Here is a 20505-nt window from a genome sequence, read left to right as displayed (position 1 = left end):
TACATTCCTGCTAGCGTAGCTAAAGTTAAAAAGATTGACCACACTAAATGTTGGCAAGGATGTGGAGCAACTAGAACTCTTATGCACTGCTGTTGGATATGCAAAATGGTAAAACCACTTAGGAAAACAATTTGAGAGTTTCTTAAAAAGTTAAATATATACCTACCATAGGACCCAACCATTTCACTACAAGATATTTACTAACTGCATTCACATCTGTTCTGTGTAACAATATTACTACAAATGTAGTAGTATAAATAAATACACATTTATTATCTCACAATTTTCCGTCCTGTTTTAAGGTCTCACAAACGCTTATTTGAGGCTCAACTGGGGAAGGATTCACTTCCAAGAGCACATGGCTGTTAGCAGCATTCAGTTCCTTGTGAGCTGTCAGACTAAGACCATATATATATATTTTTTTTTGGCTGGCTGCTAGCCAGATGCCACCATCAGCTCCCTGTTGTGTTGTCCTTCCCAACATGGGCACTTGCCTTCCTCAAAGCCAGCAAAGGAGATCATCTTTCCTGTCAGGACTGACTTAACAATCTTGTATAATGTAACCATGTATATATAATCATGTATATCGCCTTTGCTGTATCTTAGTTAGAAGCAAGTCACAGATCCCACTCATGCTCAAAAAGCAAAGAATTATTCAAGGAAATAGATAATGGGTAGCCACCATAGAGTCTGTCTATCATAAATTACCCAAGAGAAACAAAACATATGTCCACACAAAAACTCGCGCACAAATGTTCTAAGCAGCTTCATTTATATTAGCCACAAACTGAAAAAAACTTAAAATATCTATCAACAGATAAATGGGTAAGATGAATTGTAATATATCCATGTAATGAATATTCAGCAATAAAAAGAAACAACTGATACATGCAACAACCTGGACTAATCTCAACATAATTATACTAAATGAAAGAAACCAGGAAAATGAGAGCACATATGGCATGATTCCATTTATATAAAATTCCTGAAAATGTAAACTAATCTATAGTGACAAAAAGTAGATCAGTAGTTACCTGGGAAAAGTTAAGGGGGGAGGAGAGAAATTACTGCAAGGAATCTGTGAGGAAACTTTTGCAGTGATAATATGTTCATTATCTTGTGTCGTGATAGTTTCACAGGTGTATACATATGTCAAAGTTCATTAAATTTTATACTTTAAGGCTGGGAGTGGTGGCTCATGCCTGTACTCCCAGCACTTTGGGAGGCCAAGGCGAGTGGATCACCTGAGGTCAGGAGTTCGAGACCAGCCTGACCAACATGGCGAAACCTCATCACTACTAAAAATGCAAAAATTAGCTGGGCGTGGTGGTGGATGCCTGTAATTCCAGCTTCTAGGGAGGCTGAGGCAGGAGAATTGCCTGAACCCAGGAGGCGGAAGTTGTAGTGAGCCGAGATCATGCCACTGCACTCTAGACTGGGCAACAGAGCAAGACTCCATCTCAAAAAATAAAATAAATAAATAAATTTTATACTTTAAGTATATGCAGCTTAATTTACCTTCCTGAGGTAAATCAAGCTACTGAATAATACCTCAATAATGCCATTTTATGAAAATATGTTTTAAAAACATAGGATCCGCTTTCAACAAGGGCAGCATGTCACACAAATGCAATCCGTTAAAATTACAATTTTCTATTATTTACCATTGAATAAAATTAATGTCAAGAAAAAATAAAAGAGAATATCTTAACGGTATAAAGTATTCAGGACAGGCTATGTGAATAAGGTCACATTAACATGGATTTTTAAGGACAGAAAAAGATTTTGATGTGTGATACAGAAAGATTAATCTATTAACATTTTTATTTATCCAACAAGCACTTATTAGCACCTGTGTACTCAAGCAGCATGCTCAGCACAGTGAAGACCTTTTCAACTGCTGTTAGTAAATTTCTAGACTAGACTTAATAAATTTGGTCATGGCCAAGGAAATTATACTCAAAATTTAGCTGCCGTTCACCCAGTCTTCCTACTTACCAGCTTATTTGCATACTTATTTTCCCATTGTAGGAATAAGGCATTACATTTAAAAGCAGCAAATTATGTAATATATTTAAACGTAAATCAACATGCAGTTTCATATATGTGATCAGTATGCATTTGTTAAGCATATTATCCATTTTGCAACTGCTATCTTGAGTACAAAGTAAAACTATGAAACTTTGATTACTCTGAGCAAATAAACCTCTTTACCTCGGGATCCTATTTTCTCTTTTGAACAATTACAAGTAGAGTAACCATGTGATTTACTGTCTAACTTCTGAAAGTGATGGGTGCTATTAATTTTTTTTTTTTTTTTGAGATGGAGTCTTGCTCTATCACCAGGCTACAGTGCAGTGGCACGATCTCAGGTCACTGCAACCTCTGCCTCCGCCTCCCGGGTTCAAGCAATTCTCCTGCCTCAGCCTCAGGTAGCTGGGACTACAGGCGCACACCACCACGCCCAGCTAATTTTTGTATTTTTAGTAGAGATGGGGTTTCGCGATGTTGGCCAGGATGGTCTCGATCTCTTGACCTCGTGATCCACCCACCTCGGCCTCCCAAAGTGCTAGGATTCCAGGTGTGAGCCACCGTACCCGGCCTGGGTGCTATTACTATCATGATAGGTCAACAGTAGTAAACGAGATCAGTCCCAGGAAAACTGGGATGTGTAGTCATCCCAGGTATAGGTAGTTTTGTTTTGTTGTAAAGTTACAAGTATAGGTTTCTGAACGCCACTCAGAACTACTGAATCAGAATCTCTACTGCGGGATTTGGGAAGCCTTATACTGTAAAGTGATATCATTAAAGGATCTTCCAATTCTAATTTATACGTTTAATATGGTAATTTTGAATAGAGACTGGATATTGAATGATAGGGAATTATTATTAATCTTTTTTTTTTCTTTTTTGAGACAAACTCTCACTCTGTCGCCCAGGCTGGAGTGCAGTGGCGCAATCTTGGCTCACTGCAACCTCCACCTCCCAGATGCAAGCGATTCTCCTGCCTAAGGCTCCTGAGTATCTGAGATTACAGGCATGCGCCACCATGCCTGGATAATTTTTGTATTTTTAGTAGAGACAGGATTTCTCCATGTTGGCCAGGCTGCTCTCAAACTCCTAACCTCAGGTGATCCACCTGCCTCAGCCTCCCAAAGTGCTGGGTTTACAGGCACGAGCCACCGTGCCTGGCCAGTATTATTAATCTTATATGTAATAATGATGTGATTATATAGGAGAATGTTCTTATTTTTAGGAAATACACATAGCTGCATTTAGGGGTGATGTGTCATGATATCCGAATCCTCCTTTCAACTGATACAGGGAACACACACATACATACAATCAAAGCTGATAGTGGGTATATACATGTCCACTGTACTATTCTTTCAATTTTATGTATACTTGAAATTTATCATAATAAAACATTGATAAGAAAAGACTGTTAGGGAAAAACATTTCTATGTATAGGCGAGAACACATTACTGTCACAAATACAACTTAAAAGAACTATGACCAAAAAGGTGTCAATTCAAGTAATTACTAAAAAAGAATCAAGTCTGTAATTTCTCTTCTTGGAATTATTTCTTTCTTTCTTTCTTCCTTTTTCTTTTTTTTTTCTTTTTTTTTGAGACAGAGTCTTGCTCTGTCACCCAGGCTGAAGTGCAATGGTGCGATCTCAGCTCACTGCAACCTCCACCTCCCTGGTTCAAAAGATTCTCCTGCCTCAGCCTCCTGAGTAGCTGGGATTACAGGCACCCGCCACCATGCCTGGCTAATTTTTTTTTTTTTTTTTTGTATTTTTAGCAGAGACAGGGTTTTGCCACACTGGCCAGGCTGGTCTGAAACTCCTGACCTCAGGTGGTCCGTCTTCCTCGGCCTCCCAAAGTGCTGGGATTACAGGCGTGAGCCACTGCACCAATTATTTTTAAAGAATAAAATTTCAAAGATATTCACTGCAGAATTGCTTAAAATAGTGTTATTTCTGCAATACTCTGAATGTATAACAATGGCATGAATTATGGTGCACTGGTACATTCAAGAAGGAATTATTACACAGCCACTATAATAATTATTATTAGGAATATATTTTAAGACTGGGCAATGTGGTTCACACCTGTAATACCAGTGCTTTGGAAGGTTGAGGTGGGAGGATTGCAAGACCAGCCTGGGCAACATAGTGAGACCCCTGTCTCTACAAAAAAAATATTTTACATTCATCAGGAATGGTGGCATGTACCTGAAGTCCCAGCCACTGAGGAGGCTGAGATGGGAAGATCACTTAAACCAAGGAGTTCGAGGCTGCAGTAAGCTATGATGGTGCCACTGCACTCCAGCCTGGGTGACAGAGCAAGATCTTGTCTCTAAATATAAACAAACAACCAAACATTGACCTATGCTGCTACATAGATGCAAAAATAATCCAAATCTATATCTATGCTTAATTACATAACATTTTGTGGAGTCACGTGGACAGATCTGGAAGTTTACGTGGAAAATGCTACCTATTTGAAAAACGGTTTTTCCCCTTTATTTCATTTTTTTCTTTATTTTGAATTCTGCCAATGATTTTGTGTAATAGTATTTTTTTAATGGTATGGGAAGAAATCCTTTATCATGTGACACCACCTAACAGCTGCCTAACCACACAATGTAGATATGAATAAAGATGGCTCAGAAATGAGAGTGTACTAGTATTAGTGACTCAACTAGTGACCATTATGACAAATGGAATAAAGTTTTGACTGATTTACAGGAGTTTTAAAATGCATTTTATACAGAGTAGTTATTTCATGTTTTCTTAAAACAATTATTGTACTGAACTAAAAATAAAGTAGGTACTTTGTTCACCTAACCAATCTACATTCAAAGACATGCTTACAAATTTTCCACTTAGTCCATTTTTCTGTTCTCAGCATTACTACAAATGCCTCATTCCGTTACCATGTTGAATTCTTTAACATCTTCTATATCATTTCCAGGGGCATCTCTGGGAAGTAGTGATGCCTATCTTCCCTCAGAAGCACACTGATAACACCAATATACCCACAATTCACACTTAGTCCCTTCTCTGAGGTGTGCTGCTTTTTGGTACATCAGAAAAAACACACGACTAGGATTTGAAAAACTAAGTTCTGGGCCTGGTTAGGTCATAAACTACAGAAACCTTAGGTCATATATTCTCCCCAGGCGTTTCTCCACTACAAAAAAAAATTCACTATTTCCTTGGTCTTTTGTAGTCCTTTAGTATTTCATTTATCTTCATGATAACCCTTAAATTTAAGTAAGGTAGCATTATGCTCATTTTATAGAAGAAATTCAATCTCAAAGAGGACATAGTCTCCCAAAGATCCCACAAGTAGTAATATATTAGGCAGAGCTAAACTCACACACTCTTACTCAAGATCCTAGTACTGGTACATACCGTGCTAATAAGTTTGCTAAAATGGATGAAGCAGCAATTTCTCAGGTCCCTTCCAATGATCCTGTTCTCTGCTTCTACTTGCTATTTTTTCTCTCTTCTCCCAACTAGCATTAACATCCGAAACTATATATAATCACCAAATTTCATTTACCATGGCTTTTTGATTTAATTATTCTTTAAATTTTTCTAGTTCCATGTTAAATCCAGAGAAATCTTACTTTTTCGAAAGTTTCTGCTACTGCCTCCCTCTCTGAAGGCCATGGGACTTACTTATTTGTCAAAGCAGAAATTCCCAACATTTCGTAAACACCACTAATTACTTTTTATAACTGTAAAGACAATTATTCCATACTTAATACCAATTCAAAATAAAATAAATCCTCAATACTTCTTATTCCCTGGGGTAGTCATTTTAATTAGATTTTATTGATTCGTTATTTTCTCCTATGTGCCTTTATTTGGGAAATACTGTTAGTCTACCTTACTATCGAGTCTCTTTCCCTAACAAGAAAATGTCAGTCTTAAGAGTCAGGAAAGCTTTTACTTTCACTATCACATATGAAGAATGAACTAAACACCTAACTTGGAAAGGAAAACTTAAATGAGGGATTCAGGACACTTCCCAAAGGGTCATATGACCAATTTAAAAGTTGGTATGATGTGTCTAAAATAACAAATTAACTCTTTTACTTATAATAAAGGTACAGATGTGCTGATTAGTCATGCTAACATGTACATATGAAATATGCCTAAACCAAATTAAAAGAAAATAAAATACAGTCTATGGCAATCTTGAAAATTCAGGGAGCTCAATAAATATTAAGAGGATGCTCTCACAATGAGAGCATTAAACACTTGGTAATTAACATAATTTAATATGCAAAAATAAGAAAATATACAGCATGAGGGATGAGGAGTACACATAGGAAATTTTTGTGATTTTCTTCACTTTGATTGTATTGCTTTCTTGTCTTCAGGAGGGAAGATTTTGACTTCAAAAGTAACAAAATATTTAAGAAGGGAATTCACATGTTTCTGTTCTAAATGATATTCTTGCGCTATTTTCTCAGCAGTTCATGTTTCTGGATAAAGTTTATGATTATTGAAAAGCGTCAATGCTTCTACAGTGGAAATTTTGCCTTTGGGAATGCTCTAAATATTTATCATATCAAAGTGATGGCCTTTCGGCAATCTGAATTCCTTTGGCTCCTGACGTGTTTCAGCAGCTTTCACCTGCACGGAAGACACAGGATCTTTGGAATCAACATACACATATTTTAGAAATGACAGCAGCTTGTCATCTTTACGAGCAATCTCTCCCTTAATTTCTGTATAGAGACTAATCTGCTCTGGCAGGAGGCTGTTGGTAGAGGGGTGCCTGGGAGCGAGACAGGGCTTCATGTTGCCGATTTCCCGTTCCGCTCGGTTCTCTTGAAATTCCCGATCCCGCGAGTCACCGCAGCCCACATCTCCTCACAACATGATGCCCTCAGGTTCACAGTAATGTATTTTTTAAAAACCAGTCGTTGTTACCTTAATTCGGTCCCAAGGGCTGTAAAGGTCAGTTTACAATTCGTTGAACAACTGAGTTAAGATTTAAGGCAACTCAACTGATAGCTGCATACCTATAGGATATCCACGGAATTGTTTTGTCAACTACAAATATAACAAGCATTAAGTGTAAACTGTGTTGCTGAAAAGTACTCCAAGTATCTTAGGAACACCCACCCCAATGTGTGGGCTAAATGCACACGTACAATGATAGCAGAAATAATACCTGTCATACAGGACGGACATGTCAGCCTTTTCTCCGCGAAAGGCTTCTGGTCCTAAGCTGTCCCTTACTTTCACCGGAATGAGATGCTTCCAGAGTCCCAAGCAAGGAAGGAGACTGCTCCCTTACCCAGGAGGCTGGAAACTGCTCGACGCGAGCGCAGTTTCTGACGCCGTTGGGCTGAGACCTGCAGCACCTGACGAAGTCCCAGTTGCTAGGTTTAGTTGCTAAGGCACCAACCGCTGCGGAGGAAAAGGGAGGCGGTGCAGTCTCTTTTGGAGTCGTAGCGAATCATCTACATGTCGAGATAATTGGTTCCGGCAGGAAACAGCTCCTCTAAGAGGGACTGGAAGGCGGAAAGAAGCTGAGAGTGACGCCTCTGAGCCGCGGAGGATTGTGGGAGGAGGTTGTCTCCAATTTCTCCTCCCCCTCCCGGCCAAGATGTCTGACATGGAGGATGATTTCATGTGCGATGATGAGGAGGACTACGACCTGGTGAGGCGCAGGGAATAGAACTCTGGGGGTGGAGACGTGTCTAGTTTTCAGGGTCTGGGCCAGGGCGCCCGCGGCCTCTCCCCGTAGAGCATGTGCCGTTTCCAGCCTCTCTCAGTGCGGTGACAGGACTGGTTTACCTCCTCCCCGTTCCCGCACCGGGCCCGGGCCCTGCTTCTCCAGCATGGGGGAAGGGAGGGCAAAGGAGGCAGCGAAGGGGGCCCCGGGCCTTGCCCTCCGAGTCTGAGCGCCTCTTCGGTTTACACGGATGCTCCTGGCCCCAGGCGTTCGGTTCTCTGTGTCTTCTGCCTCCCCACCGCGCTAGCCGCCTCGGTGACCATGCTGCGGTGTAGGCCCTGGCTTTGCCCTTTCGGGCCCAGCCTTCCGGGCCCCCACTTCTTCACACTTGAACTGGGCGGGTGCGAAATGCTAGGAGAAGTCTGAAAACTGGGGGGGTTTTACTGCTCCCAGGCCTGACCGCGAAACGCAACTTGTGAGTCTCCTGGAGACAGCTTAAATAGTCTGCCAGGGCCAGTTTTGGTCCGAGGTAAGTGTATAGGGGAGAGTTCAGAGCAAAGATAACTGAAAAAAAGGTAGTCGAACCACTTTTTCAGTTCTTTATAAAGAAAAGCTGGGGAGAAGGTTTTGCTTGTGGTGTTTTTGGAGGACGGGTGAAAGATAACTGAACCCATGGCTTTTCCCTTAGAAATTTACCGGTATACAAAGTTTAAAACAGCAACAGCATAGAAATAAACGAATTTATCTGACTCAATGGAGATTTTTAAAGATTCAAAGCTTCATTTATTAATGGATTTGCAAGTTTGAATAACGTTTGCTGTTCAAAAACATCGTGTGGCAACTCAGAAAATTATCTTGATCCAGAATTAACGTCAGTTTTGCTGTGTTTCTTTATTTTGGGGGTGTTTCATATGGTTCTTTTATGGTGATGCTGCATTATCATAAAGTTACGAAATAGATGTTTTGGGACGTCTGACTCATTTTAAGTGCCAGAGATTGTCAAAATATTAATACATTGTTTTGAATTAGTCTATAACTTCTTGTATATATTTTCAGTTTTTTGCATTTTAAAATAAGGCACACTTTGCAAAAGGGAGAACGGAAATTCTCGCTATTATTTGAAAGTCGTAGTAGAGATTTGTATAATTTTTAAAGTTAAATGTAGTTTCGCTAATAGTTATGGTTTCTACCTTACATTTTAGTTTGTGCAAGCCAGTTGTAGGCAGTGACTTCAGTTCATTAAGAATATGTATCTGTCCATTTTTACTTATTACCTGTTTATTCATATTACAGGTGTTTTCTTATCAAAATGTTTGTTTTAAATGTGCTTGTATTTTTTTAATTGATTCATAGTATTTTGTACATATTTATGGGGGGTTTTGTTACATGCACAGGATATGTAATGATCAAGTCTGTATTTAGGATATCCATCACCTTGTGTTTTTATCATTTCTGTGTCTAGGGAATATTTAAAGTCATCTCTTCTAGATATGTTGAAATATAAAATACGTTTTAACCATAGTCACCCTACTCCGCTATCAAACATTAGAACTTACTCCTATCTAACTGTTGGTTTGTACATACCATTAACCAACTTCTCTTACTTCCCCACTCCTCTTTCCCCCCAACACCCTTCCTATCATTCTACTCTCTACCACCATGAAATCAACTTCTTTTGCTCCCACATCTGAGTGAGAACATGTGATATTTGTCTTTCTGTGCCTGGCATATTTCACTTAACCTAAATCTCCAGATCCATGTTGCTGCAAATTGACAGAATTTCATTCTTTTTTATGGTCAAATAATATTCCATTATGTATGTATACCACATTTTCTTCATCCGTTTATCCATTGATGGACACTTAGGTTGATTCCCGTCTTTGCTGTTGTGAATAATGCTGCAATGAACATGGAGTGCAGGTATCCCTTTAATAGACCGATTTTCTTTCCTTTGGATAAACCCAGGAGTGGATTGCAGGATCTTATGGTAGTTCTACTTCTAGTTTTTGAGAAATCTCCATAATGGCTATACTAATTTACATCTCCATCAAAAGTGTAGAAGAGTTCTGTTTACTCCACTTTCTTGCCAGCATTCTATTATTTTTTGTCTTTTTGATTAATAACCATTCTAATTGTGGTTTTGATTTGCATTTCTTTGGTAGTGACATTGAGCTTTTTTTTTTTTTCATGTATGTGTTGGCCATTTGTATGTCTTCTTTATTTATTTATGCGCGTATATATTTTTAGAGATGGGATTTTGCTGTGTTACTCAGGCTGGGCCCAAACTCCTGGGCCCAACCAATCATCCCGCCTCAGCCTCTTAAGTATCTGAGACTACTGGCACGTGCCACCGTGCCCAGCTGTATGTCATCTCTTGAGAAATTGCATTTGTATTATTAGTTTGTGTTTGTGTTTGTGCTTATCTCTTTCCTAAGCAATAGTCTGTTGGATATGTAACTTATTAGCACTGTGATTAAGCTGAAGATCATCTTTGAGAATGTAATGTAGTAATAGCAGTGAGAATCTTTTTGTCCCATAAAGTATTTGATTAACTTTTGCAAGATTTTTTATTAAACATACAGTGTTTTAACTTGGTTATGTTTTCCCAGCCTTTTAGGGCCTACACTACATGAGCAGTATAATAAAGTTGAATATATAATTGCTTTAACTTTTTTTTTTTTTTGAAACGGAGTCTCATTCTGTTGCCCAGGCTGGAGTACAGTGGCACAATCTCAGCTCACTGCAACCTCCGCCTCCCGAGTTCAAGCGATTCTTCTGCCTCAGCCTCCTTAGTAGCTGAGATTACAGGCGCCTGCCACCACACCTGGCTAATTTTTTGCGTTTTTATTAGAGGCGGGGTTTCACCATTTTGGTCAGACTGGTCTTGAACTCCTGACCTCAAGTGATCTGCCCCTCCTCAGCCTTCCAAAGTGCTGGGATTACGGGTGTTAGTCACCACAACCAGCCTTGTTTTAACTTTTTTATTTCTTAAAGTAAGATTTTGCACTACTACATAATGGAATGAAATGTTAGAGTTTTCTGTTGGGTTTTTTGTTTTTCTTCCCCTAGCATTATATTAAATAGCTCTTCCTGCCTTCATCTGTCTCTCATCAGGTGTCTAATTGTAAAATTATTTATGATGAATTTACTAACAGTTAAAACTTTTGGTGGCATAAAATTTATTTAGTAATTTGTTTTTCATTTCCTTAAATCATATATTAAAAAAAAAAAATTAATGAAGCAGGTTACCATTTCATGCTTACCTTTTGCCAAAAGAGTTTTTCTTTTTTTAAAATAGTTATTTTGTCTGGGATTTTCTTTTTTTTTTTTTTTTTCTGTTTCTTAGTATTTAAAAAATGTGCAGAATTGACTTGCTTTCTCAAGATTTATTTTTATAAAAAATGTATTTTTTTTTTGGAAAATTGGTCATCACCTCGTTTTAGTTAAAATGTTAACTAAGAGCAGTGAGTATTGCTGACCACAGTGATACTCAGCATATCTTTATTGGTCATCCATTGATATATTTTAACACCCTAAATCACTTTGTTCTTCCCCAATCTGGTAGAAATAGGTAGTTAGGATACCACCTGAAAAATTAAGTCTGTTTCTAAAACTGTACTGTTTTTACCCAAGAAAGTAAATAATGATTTCTGCCTAAGAAGGATCTAAAATAAAACAAACTTGTTATTTAAAAAAAGAAATGAATGTAAAAGAAATTCAACATACATGTATGGTCATGTATGTTCTAAGATCTGTTTGATTTTCATTAGAGGCAGAAGCAGGCATTTCTAAACATAGTAATCTGTGGTAGGCGATGGTGCTAGTAAATGACATTTAATGCAATGCTAATTTTACAGGTTTATAGATTATTTGCTGATCCAGTAATACTAAACAATAACCATAGTGCCATTCATTAAGTTGGTAAGGCCATTGATAAGCTGTTTTAATTCCTCAGTCCAATCGTTCTACCGTGAAACTTCTAATAATCTTTTTAGAAAGAATTTAAGACAAATTGACTTTATTCCAAAAATTCGTCTTTAGTTAAGTCCTGTTATATGTAGGATATTATATATTTGAATATAATTTTTTTTTTTTTTTTTTTTTGAGGCAGAGTTGTGCTCTTTCGCCCAGGCTGGAGTGCAGTGGCGTGATCTTGGCTCACTGCAACCTCCACCTCCCGGGTCCAAGCGATTCTCCTGCCTCAGCCTCCTGAATAGCTGGGACCACAGGCACCCACCACCATGCCTGGCTAATTTTTATATTTTAGTAGAGACAGGGTTTCACCATGTTGGCCAGGCTGGTCTCAAACTCCTGACCTCAGGTGATTGGCCTTCCTCACCCTCCCAAAGTGCTAAGATTACACGCGTGAGCCACCACGCCCAGTCTATATTTGGATATAATTATTTAAATGTATTACAAGGAAAACATTGTCTAAAAATTAGAATAATTCCACTTGGTTAAATATATGACCAGCTGTGAGCCTCATTATATTCCCCTAGTCAAGCTCATAGTTGGGATTAGGAAATAAATGTTTACTAGTATTGTTTTTCTTGTCTTAATATATAGCAGTTTTATTTATTTTTTTAACTTTTAGGTTCAAGGGTACATGTGCAGGTTAGTTATATAGATAAGTTCGTATTACAAGGGTTTATTATACAGATTATTTCATCACAGGTACTAAGCCAAGTACCCAATAGTTATTTTTTCTGCTCCTCTCCCTCCTCCCACCCTTCTCTTTCAAGTAGGCCCTAGTGTCTGTTCCCTTCTTTGTGTTAACGAGTTCTCATCATTTAGTCCCACTTAAAACAGAGAACATGCAGTATTTGGTTTTCTGTTCCTGCATTAGTTGGGTAGGAAAAATGGCCTCCAACTCCACCCATGTTCCCATTATTTTTTATGGTATAGCAGTTTTAATGCTCTACATTTTTACTTATTTGTCTATTTTTTTGTGTGTAGTGGGGAGGAAAATGAGTCTTAGCTACAGGATCTCTTACAGACTCTCGTATTTGTCATCCTTTTAATAAAAAGATCAGTAGAAAGATGATGGTCAATTGCCAGTGCTATGTACATAGTGAACATGTATTCAGTATAAATGTGAAGTTCAAAAAGTATCAAAGACGGTATAATACATATTATCCCAATTTTGTTAGGTGGGAAAAATATAGAAAAATGTCTGCAAATAAATTATCAATGGTTTTAATTTTTTTTTTTTCTTTTTTTTGGAGACAGAGTCTTACTCTGTTGCCCAGGCTGGAGTGCAGTGGCGCGATTCTCGTGCCTCAGCCTCCCAAATGGCTGGGATTACAGGCATGCGCCACCATGCCCGGCTAATTTTTTGTATTTTCAGTAGAGACAGGGTTTCTCATGTTGGTCAGGCTGGTCTCGAACTCCTGACCTCAGATGATCCACCGGCCTCTGCCTCCCAAAGTGCTGGGATTACAGGCGTGAGCCACCGTGCCCAGCAGACAGTTTTTTTTTGTCTTGTTTTGTTTTTTAATTCTAATTTACTCCATAGTTAACAAATCAGCCCCCATTAACTTGTGTGTATTTTTTTAAATGGATAACTTTATCAGTAGCTAAACCATAAATGGCTACCTAGGATTTGAATCATGTCTGGTTTTTAAGGATAATGAAACACTGCTCTGTACCTCTTAGTGTGCCAACATATGGTACAGCTGTTAGACAAGGCTCAGAAAGCATTGTTAATGGTCAGGATTGTTTTCCTAAAGTACATTTCTTAGGTCTTCTATTGCCAATAGATACAAGAGTAAGTAAATGAGCTATGGAACTGATCCTGATCCTGGAACTGATACTGTTCAGCAGTAGCTACATTCCAGATATAGTCAAAATTGACCCTGGCTGCTGTGTGTTATTTTGGAATGTTTACCCACCTTTTATTTTCGTTAACCAAACACTTACTAAGAGTTTTGTAATATCCCAGGCTCTCGGAATACACAGATGAATAAGAAAGTTCCTGCTTCTGGGAAGTTCACAATTTGGACTGTTTTAACATACAAAGCTCTATGTTAGAGAGATGCATGTCATACGGAAGCATGACTGAGAAAAAAAATTTAGTTTGCTAAGAAGAGTGATGCTAAGATGAGTTGATGAACACATTTCCCAGCAGTATTAGGGCAGGGGAGTATCTTAGGAGAAAAGCAGAAAGTTTGTTAGGAGGGAAAGTGGTTTAGAATTCTAGCAAAAAGAGCAGTTTATGCCAAAGCAGAGATTTAAAATTGTGTGGCATGTTTGAGAAAGGGTAGATTTTGGTTGTGTGGATGGATCACAAATTGCTTGGGGGAAATAACAGGACATGAGTAGGTTGGAACTATTATTGAACTTTAGGGTTTTTTTTATTTTTAATCCCTTTTACAACTGTTCTTGTAAAACAAGTGCTTGTTTATCTTTCATAATTTGCTTAACCTCTTCATTTGTTTTTAAAGCATTCTTTATATACTAATTAAAATTTCACTTTCTCGTCTGTTAAAAAACATTTAAACTTTTACAAATTATTATCTCTTTTTCATTTGATGTAACTAATTCAGTTTAGCAGTACTTACTCAATACTTCTAGATTTCCTATTCTGGGTAATGGCATCATGTGTTACCAAGCCTTCGATTGTCATTATGGATAACTTTATTTTCCTTTATCTTGTGTACATATGGGCACTTTTATTTTACATCCTTAACATTGTTTAACATCTTCTGTGTTTATTCCATCATTTATTGTGTCCCCTACCTTTTCTCCTTATTCTACTTCTTGGGATCAGGCCTTCACAGCTCCTGGCCAGACTTTTAAGATTATCCAGTGGGCTACCTCATTGCTACCAGAGTACTCTTAAAGAAACACAAATCTATTTCCTTGTAAAATCTTTTAGAGGCTCTTTATTGGATCTAATCTCCTTGCAAGACTTCTGTTGTCCTGTTCCTCTGTTCGATACGAGTTCATCTTTCATCAGCCCTTTACATAACATCCTGTGCTTCAGCCCAAACTATTCATACTGTTTCAAGCTTCCTTGCATTTGCATGTTAATTGCATTGTTTCAGCTGCCCTTCCTCATTGCTGGCGATTCCTGTTCATAATTTTATACCTGACTTGGGTATCTTTTTCCTTCCTCTAACTCAGAAGTAGTTGATTACTCCTTTTCGAGATGCCAGTAGACTTAGTATGTGTGTCTATTATTGCTTATATTATATTAATGGTTTTGTTTGCATATCCTTAATAGACCATGAATAGCTTGAGGAGAAGGGCTGTTACTTTGGATTTGTGTGAGCAATAATTAATTGCTGGCATATATTAAAGATCATGATTGTTGAGTATAAATAGTAGAAGCACCTAAACAATAGAATTGTTCTTCCAAAGACTTCAAAACATTAGTTTGAAAAATTATACCTGTGTAATAACTGAAGAATAATTTGCAGTAGTGCACAGCTTGTGATAATTGATTCAGTGGGGTGCAAATGACGGGTTAGTGATGTCATGATGGCTGGTTCAAGCCTATGAACATGGCGTTGCAGATCATAACAAGGAACTGCCTATTTGTAGTCAATCAGTAGAACATCAGTTGTGCCAATCCTCATGTATTTATATATTTTAGCAATAACATTTGTTTAAGAGTTGAATTGCAGTTATGCAAAAGCATTATACATGCCATTTCTTAATCCGTATGATATGAAAAACCAAAAGAATGTAGTCACAAAATGTAGAGGGCTGAATCAAATCTTTTCTCATTGTGATTTTTTTTTTTTTTTTTTTGGTGTTGTAACATCTAAAGTTTAGATATCTCTATCTGAAATCTATCAGGTCCCAGAAGTTACAGATAACTACTCTTATTATAAGTATTCCGTGACTGAATGACAAGACACTGTGTGACATATGACAGGAAATGTCAAGGATCCTGTTTTTAACAATGTTATAATTGGTTCAGTAATTTCCAGACAATTTAAGTTAATCTCTTCCCTTTCTAAAATACTGTTTCTTTTGCTAGGAAGCTCCAAAACACTAGTCCTACTGTTGTCATGTATACCTTTCAGCTTCTACTTTCCTCTTCTCAAAACCTGACCTAATTGTTTTTTCTAATTTGTTTTGAGCCAAGAAACCAAAAGTAAATGGACTCTGAATTTTTACTTTGTGATTAGTGTAAATCAGAAATACTTTTCATTTTACTTCCAGGTTCAAGGCTGCATTCTGAAGGTTTGGGTTGCAAAAAATAGTAATTTTCTGGTTCAGCGAGCTATTCCTCTATCTTATTCAACAGTGTTAAGTGAAGTTTTTATTTTAGTTATTGTATGATAAATCATATATGGTAAATCTGTTTATATTTGTTCCAACTTAATAAAACAGTTAGAAAAGAGCTGATTTCCAAAGGCATAGAGTAGGTTTTATAGCTGTGATTCTTTACTCCAAGTCTTCTTTAGAATACCCTTAGGCTGAGATCTGAAATGATACACAGTAGTTAACTAGATGAAGAGAGGTAGAGGTAGAGGTGGAAGGAGATAGAAATAGCACATAAAAGTGGGAGAATTTGGCACTTCTTAAGGCCATTGAGTTAAGGCCAGGATGGCTGCAGCAAAGTGAATGAGGGAGAACTTGATAGGAGATAAGGTTGGACACAGGAGTCAAGTTTTGATGATTTTGCTGTCGATTTTAAGAGGAATAGGAATCATTTTTGAGGAGAGGAATAAGATAATTTACATTTCGTGAAAATTATTTCACCTGCTTAACCATGAGGATATTAGAACTTAAAAAGGAGAATGAGAAGGCTGTTAAAGTTTGTGGAGAGATGAAAGTAGTTGGGTAGGGTAGGGTGGTAGCAGGCAGGGGGTTTGGGAGTGGATAGATTTGAGATTTATTTTGAAGGTAGGGTCAATAAGGATTTTTATGTTCCAACAAATAGTTACCTTCCATTGTTTATGCTGTTACTACATGTACTATTCCCTTTATCCTCTCCCGTTTTGTCTAGCAGGCAAACTTCCATTTATCTTTCAAAATCCAGGTTTGAAGCCATCACCGTCACAGCATCATTCTGTGCATGGTTGGCTTATTCATTCTTTACTAATTTCTCTTTTTTTAGCTTGATCAGTTTCTTTGTAGTCAAGCCTAGATTACAAGGGTTAAGAAGTAAATGAATAATTATGAAACTTATTTACTACCTAGTTTCGTCTTGTCCCTAAAAGAAGTGTTTCAAGTGATTTTCATATGTTAAACATAATGGAATTCCAAGTCTTAAATCTGTAAGACTGACAGACATGCCTTCACACGAGGAAGGAATTATCCTCCAGAGGGCGCACATTACAAAGCCGTTCTTGATTATTGAAAAGTTCATCTTGTGTTAATGTGTTTTTGAGCTTTCGAGTAACTTAGTATACACAGCATACCTTTCTTCACTCCTATGCTTTTATGAGACTGTAGCAGAATTTTTCATAAATATCTCATAAAGAAATTTGTTACCTGTATTTGGATTTAGAAATAACTATAAAACTATTCTTGTCTTTTTGTGTTTGTTTCCAGGTACTATTCTTAATTTGATATAAACTTGCCCTCTGTAATGACTTAAAGCTGAGAAGGAAATCATCTTTATCTTATGACTCATAAGATAATAATTTCCGTTATACCAATCCATGTGTATTTTGTAATCCTCATTATTTGACTGAATGTCCTGTAAGTGTGTGACACTCTTGTTTACACTGCTCCACAAAATAGTTGTTTTATTCCAGTTTTCCCTTCTGCCTTGTTTTTTTCCCACTAAGAATTGAACTCATGTAATGGAAAGTCTCATAAAATTATATAAATCCATTTTGTTTTATTCTGATTTGTTATAAAGCTGATTAACATTAGTATAAACAGCTGTTGTGTAGTGCACGTAAGGCAAGTATTCTTATTAACATAATTATATTCAGTGCTAGATGACTTTGCCATGTGTAGATTACCATCCTAGCTAGTTTTAAACCATGTTACAATAATGAAATTTAGACTTGGGGAATAGAAAAATTAGATTACAGAACCAAAAATTAATAATTAGAACACATCTACATTAGGATTCCCTCAGATTTCATGACCAACGAAAGCTTAACCACTACAGAATTGGGGTCATTAACCAATATTAGGTCTTTGCATTCTTCTTTTATGTTGATTCTATAGACATTTTAGCTTTCATCTGAAAGAAAGAAATGATTATATTCTGCTATACGCTTGATTTTGACTCCTCCCACCTCCTCTTCAACCCCTGGTTTTATATACCAGTTGAATTTCAGTGGCATTTTACGTATGTATTCAAAGTTGTTTTGTTTTGTAAAAATATGTGGTTTTTCTGTCTTAACAGCATTCACTTTTTACATTGCTGTGTGTGGGTTTCTTTTTTTTTTTCTTTTAATATTTCTTTCTTTCTGACACAGGAATACTCTGAAGATAGTAACTCCGAGCCAAATGTGGATTTGGAAAATCAGTACTATAATTCCAAAGCATTAAAAGAAGATGACCCAAAAGCAGCATTAAGCAGTTTCCAAAAGGTTTATATTCTTTTCCGTTTGATTCTATTTGTTAATTTTTTTAATGATATGCTAGAACAAATAAGTCCCAGGTGATTTTATCTCAGAAATGTGTTTTGAATACTTAATTATCCTATCAGTTAGCATTAGGCAGCACAAGCAAGTGTTTCAAAAGGGTTATCCTGATGTTTTTTCCAATCAAGCTGTCTATGGAGCAGGGCCATTGTCCTGAAAAACTAGGATGGTTCTGGTAGAAGAACCACCAACATGATGGTCAGTAGGTATTATCACTGCAATCTTGTTTCTTTTAGGGATAAATCACACAGTTGTGGTTTCATTATTATAAATAGCTTGATTTCTTGATTTACTGATACACTTATGGATTATTTTTACCATAGGTTGGTTATTCAGGGGAAAAAATATTTCAGAAACTGTATAATAATCAAGAAGTGGCTCTTAATTTTTCTGATGAAGGAACTTTAAGCTTGCTTATCCTTATGTAGGCATCTTACAACTTGTTTTTTTTAAAGACTGAAAAATGACATTGAGAAATGGTGATATCCTTGGGGAAATGTTTTTTATGCATTAGTGTAAAATTAATTCAGTACTTACACATTGGACATTATTAGAAAATAATGTGTTAAGATAAACTAAAAATTTCTTCCTCTTTTTAGGTTTTGGAACTTGAAGGTGAAAAAGGAGAATGGGGATTTAAAGCACTGAAACAAATGATTAAGATTAACTTCAAGTTGGTAAGATTTGTTTTGAGGAGAATTAAACTAATAAATTTTGTAGGTAAAAACCTCATCACGACAAAGTACTATTATATCTACTTTTCTGAAGTACTTCTTTGGATGTGTTTTTATATTTAGTCTGCTTTGCAGTTGGGACTATAGTAATACTAAGTAAACAAAAAATGATTCTTCATAGGATACAGAAGTTTTCTATTTAAGAAAACTTATTCTTTTAGATGCATTTACAGTATTTGGCTTTTTTTTTCTTCTTCCCCGCTCTGTCACCCAGGCTGGAGTGCAGTGGTGCAATCTTGGTTCACTGCAACCTCTGCCTCCTGGGTTCAAGCGATTCTCCTGCCTCAGCCTCTTGAGTAGCTGGAAGTACAGGCACGTGCCACCATGCGCAGCTAAATTTTTGTGTTTTTAGAAGAGACGGGCTTTCACCATGTTAGCCAGGATGGTCTCGATCTCCTGACCTCGTGATCTGCCCGCCTCGGCCTCCCAAAGTGCTGGGATTACAGGCGTGAGCCACCGCGCCTGGCCAGGGCTGCATTATTAATAGATTGACTTTTCCACAAAGGATTAGTGTTTACTTTGGAGTTTTAAAATTCTCCTGTTTATTATAAAGAGTTTCTCTTCCATTGACTAGGGCCAAAACATTATGCTTAGCATTATGCTTAACTCTTCTCATTGTCTGTTACCCCACAAATAATCCATTGGCAAATCCACGTGGCTTTATATCCAATATGACTGCACTTACCATTTCTACCTCTGCTACTCTGGTCCAAGGCACCATGATTTCTTACCTGGATTATTGCGATAGCCTCTTAACTGGTCTCCTTACTTTCATCATTACCCTGCTACAGTTCTCCACAAGTAGCAGAGTGATCCTTTTAAAATAAGTCAGATTATGCCATTCTTTTGCTCCATGTCTTCTAGTGGTCCCCATCTCCCTCAGTAAAATCCAAAATTCTTACCATGACCTACAAGTCCCTATGTAAGCTCATCCTTTGCTGCTGTTTTTATTTGCTCCATCACTGGCCTTCTTGCTGTTCCTCAAGTCATCCCAAGCACAATCCTGTGTAAAGGCTTGCACCTGCTGTTTCCTCTGCCTCAGAAGCTCTTCTCTGATATAACCATAGGGGTTTTTTCTTCATTTGATTCAGGTCTCTGCTCAATGGCACCACTTATCAGGATGGCCTTCCCATGACCACCTGATATAAAATAGCATTCTTCCCATCATTACTTAAATTTCTTCTTTGCTCTTTTTCTTTGCATATGTCACCATGTGATCTATTATTTATTGCCCCTCTTCATACCACCCCTCCCCCCAAGTAAATTGTAAGCTCCATGAGAGCAGGACTTTGTTTTATTCGTTGTTATATTCTTAGAACCTATAATGGTGGCTGTCATTTGGTTGGTACTCAAATATTTTATTGAACGAACTCATAACTTATTCTAGAGAAACTGGAATTATGACATACTCAAAATGGCATTCCTCGGTTTCTTTAAACTGGTAAAGAATACAGGGTAGAAGTGGAGGGGAAAAGGATCAGGAGATGATAGGACTAGGTA

The 20505-nt window shown here is 37.4% G+C and overlaps 2 protein-coding genes and 1 pseudogene across 5 annotated transcripts in view; 1 reads left to right on the top strand and 2 right to left on the bottom strand.

Annotated features, from left to right (window-relative positions):
• GALK2 (galactokinase 2) overlaps positions 1–7458 on the bottom strand; it is a 163130-nt gene extending 155672 nt beyond the window's left edge. Inside the window, exon 1 of one of the 3 annotated variants that reach the window (XM_032176326.2) lies at positions 7203–7458. In XM_032176326.2, coding sequence (XP_032032217.1) covers positions 7203–7222 — 20 coding nt within the window. In that variant the 5' untranslated portion in view covers positions 7223–7458. Of the gene's footprint in view, positions 1–4240; positions 4313–7202 lie in introns of those variants that run through there. The other 2 variants (XM_032176327.2, XM_058427728.1) reach the window with 2 other exon arrangements.
• On the bottom strand, positions 6285–7074 carry LOC116482648 (NADH dehydrogenase [ubiquinone] 1 alpha subcomplex assembly factor 4-like; annotated as a pseudogene).
• A 55-nt stretch (positions 7459–7513) lies between the features above and the next one.
• Positions 7514–20505, top strand: part of COPS2 (COP9 signalosome subunit 2) — a 30398-nt gene continuing 17406 nt past the window's right edge. The window contains exons 1-3 of one of the 2 annotated variants that reach the window (XM_032176314.2): positions 7514–7694; positions 18104–18217; positions 18871–18948. In XM_032176314.2, coding sequence (XP_032032205.1) covers positions 7641–7694; positions 18104–18217; positions 18871–18948 — 246 coding nt within the window. In that variant the 5' untranslated portion in view covers positions 7514–7640. The remainder of the gene's footprint in view (positions 7695–18103; positions 18218–18870; positions 18949–20505) is intronic. The other variant, XM_032176315.2, reaches the window with a different exon arrangement.

The sequence above is a fragment of the Hylobates moloch genome, unplaced genomic scaffold, assembly GCF_009828535.3.
Source record: "Hylobates moloch isolate HMO894 unplaced genomic scaffold, HMol_V3 SCAFFOLD_14, whole genome shotgun sequence".
In the NCBI taxonomy this organism is placed as follows: domain Eukaryota; kingdom Metazoa; phylum Chordata; class Mammalia; order Primates; family Hylobatidae; genus Hylobates; species Hylobates moloch.
Note: the sequence above shows the minus strand (reverse complement) of the source record. Positions and strands in the feature narration are given on the sequence as shown.